At 42.3% G+C, this 12,267-nt stretch overlaps 1 protein-coding gene across 4 annotated transcripts in view; it reads right to left on the reverse strand.

The window, feature by feature from the left end:
- Nucleotides 1–3,174: 3,174 nt before the first annotated feature.
- The window catches only part of LOC128103297 (cytochrome b5 type B), a 44,122-nt gene continuing 35,029 nt past the window's right edge, over nt 3,175–12,267 (reverse strand). The window contains exons 4-5 of one of the 4 annotated variants that reach the window (XM_052727543.1): nt 11,791–11,864; nt 3,175–7,195 (exon numbers count right to left, since the gene is read on the reverse strand). In XM_052727543.1, coding sequence (XP_052583503.1) covers nt 7,105–7,195; nt 11,791–11,864 — 165 coding nt within the window. In that variant the 3' untranslated portion in view covers nt 3,175–7,104. The remainder of the gene's footprint in view (nt 7,196–11,790; nt 11,865–12,267) is intronic. The other 3 variants (XM_052727544.1, XM_052727546.1, XM_052727545.1) reach the window with 3 other exon arrangements.

Below are 12,267 nucleotides of genomic sequence, written 5' to 3' on the forward strand. Positions count from 1 at the left end.
CTTTTGAGGTGGAAAGATCCATCTTTAATCCGGGCCACACCTACTGACAGTCTATATAAAGGACATGGAAAAAGGAATCTGTCTGCCTGCCTGCCTGCTTGCTTTCTCTGGCTGGCCAGTCCATTCCCTCCCTGGCATTAGAGCCTACTTCTTTGGGATTCCAGCATATACTAAAGACCAGCTGAGACATCCAGACTCGTAGACTGAACAACTAATGGATTCTTGGACGTTTTGTTGTTAGACAGCCTTTTTTGGACTAGCTGGACCAGAGCCTGTAAACCATTCTAATAAATCCCCTTTATCTATGTAGAATTTATATAATATATAAATTCATTCTATCAGTTCTGATCCTATAGAGAACTTGGACTAATACACTCCCCACTTACTCTTTTTCTTTTCCTTTTTTTTTTTTTTATAATTTTTTAAAGCAGGGTTTCACTGTGTAGCCTTGGTTGGCCTAGAACTTTCTATGTAGATCAGGCTAGCCTCAAACTCACAGAAACCTGCCTGCTTCTGCCTCCCAGGGCTGGGATCAAAGGCGTGTATTACCATACTCAGTTCTCCTCCCAATTCTTTCTTTCTTTCTCCCCCCCCACCCACCCAGTTTTTCAAGACAGGGTTTCTCTGTAACTTTAGAGTCTGTCCTGGAACTCACTCAGTAGACCAGCCTGGCCTGTCACAGAGATCCACCTGCCTCTGCCTCCCGAGTGCTGGGACTAAAGGCGTGCGCCACCACCGCCCGGCTCTCCTCCCAATTCTTGAGCCACAGGAAAGCTTCTCAACTCTGAGGTTTCCTCTGGTATTTAATGCCATCTTGAACAGAACGTTCTCGTGGCTTTTGTCACTGCTGCCTGACTTTACACTTTAAATAGAGATCAGTGTGCACTCTCATACACAGCACCCACACAGGCTCCTCTGTGCTCCCACACGCAGTGATTTTCCTCCATCATCTAGACCATTCTAAGGACAGTTCCCGAACACATATCCTTCTTGTACATCAGCTTGAAGGTTTTGTTTGTTTTGGCAGGATTTCTGCTCTGAAGCCTGGGCTGGCCTCAAATTCAAGATCTACCTGCCCCAACCTCCCAAGCTCTGAGATTACAGGCATTCACTTGGATAGCCAGAGGCATTTCCTTGATACCTGCATATCTGAATACTTTTTAACCATATGCTCGCAAGTGTGTGAGGTAGGCGAGCTGGAGTTCTAGGCCAGCTTAGGTGGACAGCAAGACGCTTAAATAATTAATAAACACTTTTGGTGTGGCAGATGCCACTTAGTGGTACAGTACTTGCCTACCATGTATGAAAGCCCTGGGTTGGATCATCAGCACCAGGAAAACAACAACAGAATCTATTTTGCCAGAACATTGAGTTATTTTGAGCCTGTTGTCAATACAGAAACAGGTGGTGGCATCAGTTTATAATCCTAGCACTAGGGACGCCGAAGATGGATGCTGAATTCAGAGGCCATCCTGGGCTACATGGTGAGGCCTTGTCTGAAAAAGCAAAAACAAAACAAAAACCCCAGCCAGCCAGGTTCAAATTCTGCCCCCCACCCCCATGACTTTCTGACTCAATAGTAAAATCTGAGAAACCTGGACATCCCATTTCACTCAGGAGCTACAGTAAGACTAAAGATCAGTAATGTCTGGAGCCATCAGTCACTTGGTAACACACAGCAGGTGTCACGTAAGTGATAAAGTTTTGCAGCTGCATTCCTAATTCATCAGAAAAACAATTTGTCTCTTTTCAGTGCTTTATAAAGGAATCGTCTGTTTTTATATTCTTTTATGTGTATAGGTGTTTTGTCTGTATATATGTCTGTGTATCACCTATGAACAGTGACTGTAGAGGTCAGAGGAGGATGTTGGATTGTGTGTTGTCATGTGGGTACCCGGACTTGAACCTAGGTCCACTGGAAGTGCAACCAGTGCTATTAACTGCTGAGCCATATCTCTACCTCAAAAATTAAGTTTTCAAAATGCACGCACAAGTTGGACAGTGGTGGTGCACAACTTTAATCCTAGCATTTGAGAGGCAGAGACAGGCAGATCTCTGAGTTTGAGGCCAGCATGGTCTACAGAGCGAGTTCCAAGACAGCCAAGGCTACACAGAGAAACCCTGTTTTCAAAAAACGAGAGAGAGCCGGGAGGTGGTGGCGCACGCCTTTAATCCCAGCACTTGGGAGGCAGAGCCAGGTGGACCTCTGTGAGTTCGAGGCCAGCCTGGGCTACCAAGTGAGTTCCAGGAAAGGCGCAAAGCTACACAGAGAAACCCTGTCTCAAAAAAAAACAAAAACAAAAACAAAACAAACAAACAAAAAAATGAGAGAGAGAGAGAGAGAGAGAGAGAGAGAGAGAGAGAGAGAAGCAAGCAAGCATAAAAGTGACTGACTGATCAAGCTTTGAATACACAGAAGTTACGTAGGGTTTTCTTACTCTAAATTTTTGTAAATGGAATCATAGCCTTCTCAGATTATCATGAATCAAGCAAGATTTGTCACGCATCTACCAAACAGCAGGAAGAAGGCCTGATAATGAATTCTTATTAGCATCAGAGGTTAGACATGAGGTTCAAAGGCTGGCATAAGAATGGGGCTATCCCTTCCTGTCACTGATCCCGACTCCTGCCACAGTGGAATCACCAGGCCCTAAGGAGTGATCTACTCTGACCTACTGTTGGTCATGCTAGAAGGCTATCCGTCTGGGAGAGAGGTAATTATAAAAACGGTTTATTCCCTTCCTTCACACAATCACCAGAACCTCAACCTCTGTTTTTAAATTTCCCCAACAGTTTAGCTAGTTCCAAGAAAAACAATCATTTGAGGCCCAGCGCTGCAGATAATAAAACATTACCTCGTGTTGGCTTTTCTTCACCAGTAGAAATAGAACTCCAGATTGTTCTTTGGTTCCTGCTCACATCATCTCTCAGCACGGCAGAACCTGGAGAGCTGGTCTATCTTGCAACTATCAAGTGAGAGATCCACTTCCAACAAGGAACCCCGGAGAGCCACAGCACACTGTCACTTAGGTCAAACAAATGCTGGCAGAGATACAGAACTTTGTGCACCCCAACTATTTTCATTCAGAATACCTGAGGAGTACAGCACCAACATTTCTTTAAAAAAAAAAAAGCCGATTTTTTAATTTAAAAAGCAACTGTAGTCAGGGCAAGAAAAGGAAAACAGTATCTTTATTGTGTAGTTCTAACAAACATTCACTGTGTGCACATGCCAGTAGAAAGAGACAAAGATCTTTGTTCAAAATAAGCTGAAATCAAATAGGTAAACAAACTCCATCACTGAATACACAGAAGGAATGTTAATATTAGTTACTCACAGTGGAGGGTGCAGTAGAAAGCAAGTTAAAAAACTGAAATGGTGTTCTGCCCAAGCAGCCAGTGTAGGCGATACAGGCGTGGGCAAGGAGTGACCACTGAAATTCTTGAGTAAGACACTGGGCATAAGGCAGGTGACTGGCACATCTCTGCTTCTTCAGAAACCCCCTCCTAGGTCACCCCCACAAATTCCAAAGCTGGCCAAATATGGCGGAGCTCTCCTTTACTTTTGCGATATCTGGCAACTGAATCGCACAGCTTCAAACCTTCAGTTTCTTGTTGAGACATGCCATGTCTGGATGCATTTCCCTTGGGGTAGGAGGCAACAACAGTCATGCTGTGCTTCAGTCCCCCAGGTGGACTTCAGCCAGACGGGTATCACCTGAGATGAAGTGTGAGTGCCATCCGTGATGACACATCCGTCTGTAACAGCACTTCTCATTGCCCCACAGCAGCACGAAATGAGCACAAACCCAACACCATCAGCCCCGGCAGCAACTGCTGAAAGAGCCTATAGCTCAAATGATAGCTTTGGACAGACAGACTCGTCTCTGCTTAAGTAATCACACAAGGAGTTGTAAACACAGCCCATAAACTGTGCCCCATTGCTTTCTTTCCAAACATGCAGTCACTTGGAAAGGAAAACCAGCTCCCAGGGCCAGGTAGGAACTTTAAGAGAATGGGCAGTAACACCTTGTGTCTCAGTAGCACAAATTCCCTCTTTTGTGTTTGATGGCAGCAGGCCACTTTAAGAATAAACAACCAAACACCCCACAAGTTAGGGGTACTCTCAGCCAACAGGGACATTCTGCATGACCCACAAATGTCAAGGCTTCTTTAACAAGTTCAGTCTTTCTTAATGCATTTGCTGCACATGCTGTATTGCTTTGTTTAGGAAAAGTCTTAACAAACTCTCAGCTAAGACCTCCCTCATCCCCTAGCTGTTTATGTAGGCAACAGAATTATATAGCGGACAGACCTAAAAGGGGTTTTGTGATTTTGTTTTGAGACAGTCTCACTATGTAGCTTCGGCTGGCCTGAAGCTTGCAATGTAGACCAGGCTGACCTAAAACTCAAGAACTGTCTGCCTCTGCCTCCAAGCACTGGGAATAAAGTCATGCACCACCATGCCTGGCCAAAAAAAAAAAAAAAAGCAACTTTTTTTATAACATAAAATGACATCACATTATCAGTGGTTCAAAAGAAGCCCTGGGTATTAGATGGATTTCATAAATGGCAAAGACAAAAGTATGAAAATCTTTTCCTTCTGGCTCTCAGTAAAAGAAACAAACTCAGATAAAAGCAGGGAAAGGACACAGATGTGAAACAGAAAAACACGATTTTTGTATTGATGTTTACCATAGAAATATCAAAACACCAATTTTACTTAAAAAATACAGTTCTTTTTTGTGGGGGGTGTTGAAACAAGGTCTCTCTATATAGTTCTGGCTGTCCTGGAACTTGCTCTGTAGACCAAGCTGGCCTTGAACTCAGAGATCCTCCTGCCTCTCTGCCTTACAAGTGCTGGGATTAAAGGTGTGCACCACCACTGCCCAGCCAAAACCAGTTCTTAACATTTCCTATAACCAGAAGTTTTTCACTGGATGCAAAGCCGATTGCCAACATATTCACAACTGATCCAAGTTATCTTCAGGCTTAGTGTCAGCTTGAACATTCCTGTACCTCCATGTACCTCTGTTCTTTCCATGTAGCCTGGCTAGCACAGAAGTGGACTCCAGGCCTCACTGCACACAAGCCTTCCTCGCCTTTAAGTGGAGGCGTACTCAGTCACGGCACTTGTTACAGAATGACGACAATTTCAATCTATCATATCACAGACATCTCTAAAGAGAAAGTTTAAGTCTATATCCCTGATATATAAAAGTCATCTAGAAGTTACTCTAAAATATCATATCCAAGTATGTAAGGAAAAGGCTAATGCTATTTTGATGAATTCTGAATTCATTCAACTGCTAAATCACAGGATAGAAGTCCTGGGCTGAACTTTTTCTTAAATAGTTTGCATGGCAGACTGGTTTAATGTGCAGTTTCCTGTCCTGTCAAGCCCCTGGCAAGCTGGAAGGGAGGCAGGAGACACTTCCCAGCATCTCTGGTCCTTCTAGAATTGAATGGCTTCCTGCTGGATGTGACAACAGCCCAGAAGCAGACTGGTAATGAACAAAGGATGTGCTGGAAAATCTTGGCTAATGGGTAAAAAACAGCTGGAAAACTGTCAGGTACCGCCACGGGGAAAAGAATGAAGCCAAAGATGCCAGGAAAGTGCCTGGGCCAATGAGAAACAGTAATTTTAAACGATTAACTACTTTCCAATGAAATTCATATCCAAGGGAGAGGGGGAAAAAGCTTCCAGACTTATCATAATAATCCTCAAAAGAAAAGTAGAACAAGATCACCAAGTTGGAGCCATGGAGGTAAACCACAGACGAGAACAGAAGTCTCTTGGCAAGGTCTCCCGATCTGAAGCGGCATGCCCCGACAAAGACATTTATATGTAAGTTATTTTACCGAGATAAGGCCAAACTTGAGTCTCTTACTTTGGTAAAACAGGGAATCAAAACTTTGTTCATGGGTAAACAGAAAAACAGCAAGAGCCTTCCGTGAAGCCCCACAGACATAATCCCAGGCTTTAGGGAAGCTCCATGGTAACACTTATCTTTCCCCAGTAAAGACGGCCAGGGTGGAAGACCATCAGAAACTGGTGTTGGGCAGAGAGAGCAAGTCGCTTGCTTCTTTAAACTGCTGTCCTGTAAGTGGTGTTTTGTTCCCTTTTGAAAAGAGATTATTCTGAATTCACCTTAACTCACTGGTCCCTTTCTTCAGCTCTTCTACACCTATGAAACAAAGGGATGCAGAGTTTTGTAAAGTACTCTTGGGAAGAAAGGGGCTGGACTTAGGGACGGGAGGTGCCATCAGCTACACTATCTGGGAGGGAGAAAACCACATAGTCTTTTTTTTTTTTAATTTTTATTTTTTTTGTATATGTTTTTTAAATTACATTTGTTTAATGTGTGCTTGGCCTGTGCCTGTGTGTGTTATGTCTAAAAGTGTGTACCTGTCGTGTACACTAGGGCCACAGCATCCATGTGGAGGTCAGAAAACAACTTTTGGGAATTGATTCTCTCCTTTTACCATGTGGGTCCAGGGAATGAAACTCAGGTCATCAGGCTTTGTGGCAATTGCTTTTACCCTAAGATCTATCTTTCAGGCCCCTTACTTTTAATAATCATAAATAAGATAATTGGCAGCTATGTTTTAACTAAGAGAGACACATCTTAACTTCATGAATTAAACCCCTTATGATAAATGTCAAAATTAAATCAGAATTAAAAAAATAAATTTACTTAAAAGAAAAACAGGAAAAGATTCAAAACTAGAGTACTGTTCCCTTAAATATATCTAATGCAAATTCAAAGTATCAGAAATCATATCTTGTCCCCAAAGGCCGTGTCAATACAACACAGGAACGCTAATCATCAGTATTAACTCTCGAAATGAAGGGAACAAGTGGAAGCCAGTGAGAAGAAACCCTGGCAAGGACACAATGTGAGTAGCTGCTCTGGGCATCAGGCTCTGGCTGGCGAAGGACCTTGGTCCTAGATCGAAGGAGGATAGACATCTGGTCAACCATCTTGGCTTCAAGTGGGGGAACTGGCAGGATTCAAGGAGGGAGCATTGCTGCAGCCTCCAAAGTCAGTCTCTACTTCTCACTCCCTGGAGCATGCGCTCCCACACTTCAGCACGGTCTCCTCAGGAGGATTTGCTGTCGCTCGTGAAGTGACGATACAGGAAACCTACAAGAATAGCGCCCACGACGGGGAGAATCCAATATGCCCAGCAACTGGAGCAGGAAGAAAAAGCAATGAAGTTAAGACTATTTTACCCAAATAACAGAATGTTTTTCAGCACCTATGTTTTAAAACTCATGAGACAGGAATCTTGATTTGATTTACTTTGATTTTCTCTTAAACTTTTACTATGCAGTATTTGAAAGGAAAACAAACAAAAACCACAACTCTCCATTTATCTGTGCCTGTGCATGGATGCGCTCATGCATGGTGTGATGTGCATGTGGAGCTCAGAGGGCAACATGCGGGAATGGTTCTCTCCTACCACGTGGGAACCTCAGCTACCAGACTCGGCAGGTGTCTTTACTTGCTGAGCCATCTTGCAGGGCCCTAAAGCCTTCCTTTTAAAAAGGATGTAAAAAAATAAAAAAAGATTTAACTTGCAGGGAGAGGTCATGTACCCATTTAACCCCAGCACTCTGGAGACAAAAGCAAGTAAATCTCTGAGCGTTCAAGGCCACAGAGTGACACCCCACTAAAAAAACAAAAAACAAACAACAACAAAAACAAGGCTGTAGCTCAGTGATAGATGCTTGCCTACCATGCAGAAGGCCCTGGGTTTGAGCACTAGCACCAGAACACAAGAAGAGAATGCATAGTATGCTATCAAAACAGATACACAGTGGTACATGCCTGCAAACCCAGCACTCTGGAAGTTGAGGCAGGAGAATTGCTGCAACTTAAAGGCTAGCCTAGGCTACACTGTAAATGCCAGCCCAACCCCAGCTATATGCTGTCAAACACACAAACAGAACAAAAAAAGAAACACACACACACACACACATACACACACACACACACACACACACACACACACACACACACACACACACACACACACACACATACATACCCCATAATCCCAGCATTTGGGTGCTGAGGCAGGAAGATCAAGAGTTTGAGGAGCAGGAGACAGTAAGTTAAGGACTTGAGTGTGATCCCCAGAACTCAAGTAAAACTTCAGGGAACAGTGCCTATGCTTAAAAGTTCAGTGCTGGGGAGATAAAGATGGGCAGGTCCCTGGTATGTGCCAGTCTAGCCTAACTAGTGAGCTCTAGGACAATGAGAGGCCATGTCTCGGAGACAGTGTTCCTGAGGATGAAATCTGCATTCCCATGCACACACATGCATACAGATACACACAAATATTAGGAAAAAAGTTCACAGTTGCTCTGGTGTTTAAAAAGAAAACAACAACTAGATATACATAAATATCTTTCTAGGTGTTTCTATCAAGACATACTGGTTATTTCTGGGTTATGGGGTTATAGATATTAAAATTTGCCTTTGTGATTTTTTTTACAAATTATTACATTGCAATATTAATTTTTATGTGTATGGTGCTGGAGGCCAGACCCCATATAGATATTAATATTATCTATCCTATTATTGCATGCCAAGTATGAAGCTGCTAATGGGAGTCAGGTGGCCAGGCTCTCAATGTCTAGTTTTATTTGTTTGTTTGTTTTTAAGATTTATTATTTATTTTATATCTGTGAGTGTTTTGCCTGTATGAATGTATATGCACCATGTGGGTTTGTGGTACCCTCAGAGGTCAAAAGAGGGCATCAGATCTCCCTGGAACTGAAGTTGTGGATGGTTTCAAGCCACCATGTGGCTGCTGGGGACCAAACCCAGATCTTACGCAAGAGCAGCAATTGCTCTTAATTACTGAGCCATCTCTCTAACCCCTTAATGTCTAGTTTTAATTTTGGACAGTACTGAGGATATACAGAGTACACGGGTTGTTCTGAAAGAAGTTAAGCAAGTAGCAATGCCATGAGAAGTACTGCAGGTGACTTCCTTTAGGAGTTTCAGAGCAGACACCACTCTCCTTAAAACAATTCTTAGTCTGTGTGTGTGTGTGTGTGTGTGTGTGTGTATATATATGTATAGTGTATGGGTGTTTGGTTTGTATGTAAGTCTCTATACAGTTGCATGCCCTGTGCCTGAGGAGACCAGAAGGTGTCAGATCCCCTGGAATTGGAGTTACAGACGGTTGTGAGCTGCCATGTGGGTGTAGGGAACTGAACCCAGGTCCTCTAGAAGAGTAGCAAGTGCTCTTAACTGCTGAATCATCTTTCCAGCCCCCTTAAAACAATTCTTTACTAGAGCTTATTAGCTCTGCCAGGCTTAAGCTGTGAGGCTTTTTGTGACCCAAATGATTTGGCTGCCCCTCTATTTAAGACATATCCAATCTTGGTATAAAAAAGTTCCAAACAAATAAAGCCAGCTGAGATTGTTAACAAAATTATTCTCTTTGCCTAAACACATCTAGCACAGTGCACACAGAAGTACAGTGGCAAGTTACTCCCAACCAATGAGAATGACAGGCAGGCAGCTTTGCTTAGAAGGCCAAGACAGCATGCACAGCAGAGACTGTGGAACACGGGAACCCTTAAGTAACTGAGGCTTTCTGAAGAGCAGCTGCGAAAGACTCGAGTCCAGAGAGAGGGCCCCAAGAAAACACCGAAGAAAACTTCTCCAGTACAAAGAGAAGACTTGCCACCAAGTCTCACATCACTTTTGCTACTGTTTAAGTGTGAAGACAAACAAGAATTGCTTTTCCACTGGACTCAAAGAGACTGAGCACCAATAATAATTTTGTGCCAGAGACAGCATTTTTTTCTGGAGATTCATCCAGGTTACTGCAAATAATTGTGATTTGTTAATTTTTATTATTCAGTATTATTTTACCATATGACTATATTAGAGTTCATTTTATTACTCGTTCAATAGATATTTGAAGTTTTTCCAGTGTTTGAATGTCTTGAGTAATGTTGCTATAAATATCTTTTTTTTTTTTGATAGGGTCTCACTCTACAGCCTTGGCACCACACCTGACATTTTTTTTTTAATTTTTTATAATTTATTTAGTTTATGTGTATGGGTGTTTTGACTGATTATATGTATGTGCACCATATGAGTTCCTGGCACTCTCAAAGGTCAAAAGGTGTCAGATCCCCCAAAACTGGAGTTAGAGAGCTGATAGTGAACTGCCATGAGGGTGCTGGAAGCAAACCTGGGTCCTCTCCAGGAGCAGACAATGCTCTTTACCACTGAGTCATCTCTCCAGCCCCAGCTATAAATATTCACGTATCTGTTTCCATGTACCTTTCTTTTGGACGATAGTCTTACTATGTTGCCAAGGTTGGTCTCAAAACTTCTGGGTCAAACAACCCTCCCAGTAGCTGGGACTATAAGGCAGGCACACTATGCTCTGATTTGTGACATGTTTCTATTGTAGCTTCCATAGAAAATGGAATTGTTAGGTCAAAAGTTATTTACTAGACACTGCCAAAATGTTCTCAAAGTGAATGCTCCCAGAAGAGGGATTAAGAGTCTTGGTAACTCCCTTCCTAATAAGCAAGTCTTTTTATGTGTAGGAACTCTAGTTTTTGCCCACATACTAGGTGTGAAATAGATTTTAGTGATATGACACCAAACCTTTTTCTACATGCCTCTATTTGTGTAAAGTATTTATTTATTTATTTATTTATTTATTTATTTATTTATTTATTTATTTTTATTTATTTTTCTCTTTTTCTGGAGTTGAGGACCGAACCCAGGGCCCTGTGCTTGCTAGGCAAGCGCTCTACCACTGAGCTAAATCCCCAACTCCGTGTAAAGTATTTAAATGCAAATCTTTTTGCATATTCTATTGGGATATTTTTAAAAGTTTATTTGCAAGATTCTTTATGTATTTTGTATAATAATTCTTTTAAAAACAACAATGATCTTTGAAAATTTCATACATTCATATGTTATATTTTGGTGATGTCCTTCCACTACTACCCCCTCCAACTCTCAAGAGCAATGGTTCTCCACTGTCAGTCACAACCCCTTTGGGGGTTGAATGACCCTTTCACAGGGGTCACTTAAGACTATCAGAAAACAGATATTTACATTATGTTTCACAACAGCAGGAAAATTACAGTTATGAAGTAGCAACAAAAATAACTTTATGGAAGCCAGGCAGTGGTGGTGCACGCCTGTAACCTCAGCACTCGGGAGGCAGAGGCAGGCAGATCTCTGTGAGTTCGAGGCCAGCCTGGTCTACAGAGCAAGTCCAGGACAGGCTCCAAAGCTACAGAGAAACCCTGTCTCAAAAAACCAAAAAATAAAAAATAAAAAAAATAACTGTATGGTGCGGTCACCACAGCAAGAGGAGCTGTACTAGAGGGTTGTAGCGTTAGGAGATGGAGGACCACTGCTCAGAGTTTCCACCCTGTCTCCCTCCCAACTTCACACCCTATTTTTAAAATAATTAATACCCTTCCCTCCCCAAAACGAACTACTGCTGCCTGTATCTGCATAGAAATTCTTTGCTTTGGTTTTTCTTTTTAAATTTTATGCATATAGATATTTTGCCTACATATCTGTCTGTATAATGTGCATGCCTAATGTCCAGAGGCCAGAAGAGGGCATCAGATCCCACCCCCACCCCCTGACCTGGAATTAGAGATGGTTGTGAGCCACCATGTAGGTGCTGAGACTCAAACCCAGGTCCTCTAGAAAAACAGCCAGTGCTCTTTGCTGCTGAGCCATCTCCCTAGCCCCAAACGTACACTTAAAAAGAACCTCTTACCAAACATTATGCAGAGTGTAAGGAACTTCATAGGGAGATACTAACCTTTTGCACGTACTGCTCTTTGAAGGATCCTGAAGAAGTCACATGTTCAAAAATAACAGAAAGAGAGCATTAGTACAGTGCATGTAAGTCTTCTTGGATATCTAGATAAACTGTAAATAATAACAGAATTTCCTTTACACATTTGATGCCTATAGCCTCTAGGTAAAAGGCTTAAAGTCTTCTATTTCTAATAATACATTGGTATTTCTTAGTGAATAATTACTAAAGAGAATATAGAAATGACCTAAGCTTTTTACATGTAAAAATATCATTGATATAAGTCTATTGAAATGGCTAGGTGATGGTGCTACACACCTTTAATATCAGCACTTAGGAGGCAGAGGCAGGTGGATCTCTGTGAGTTCAAGGCCAGCCTGGTCTACAGAGTGAGTTCCAGGGACAGCCAGGGCTATGCAGAGAAACCCTGTCTCA

Source organism: Peromyscus californicus, unplaced genomic scaffold (assembly GCF_007827085.1).
Source record: "Peromyscus californicus insignis strain IS unplaced genomic scaffold, ASM782708v3 Scaffold_8__1_contigs__length_139910024, whole genome shotgun sequence".
Lineage (NCBI taxonomy): Eukaryota > Metazoa > Chordata > Mammalia > Rodentia > Cricetidae > Peromyscus > Peromyscus californicus.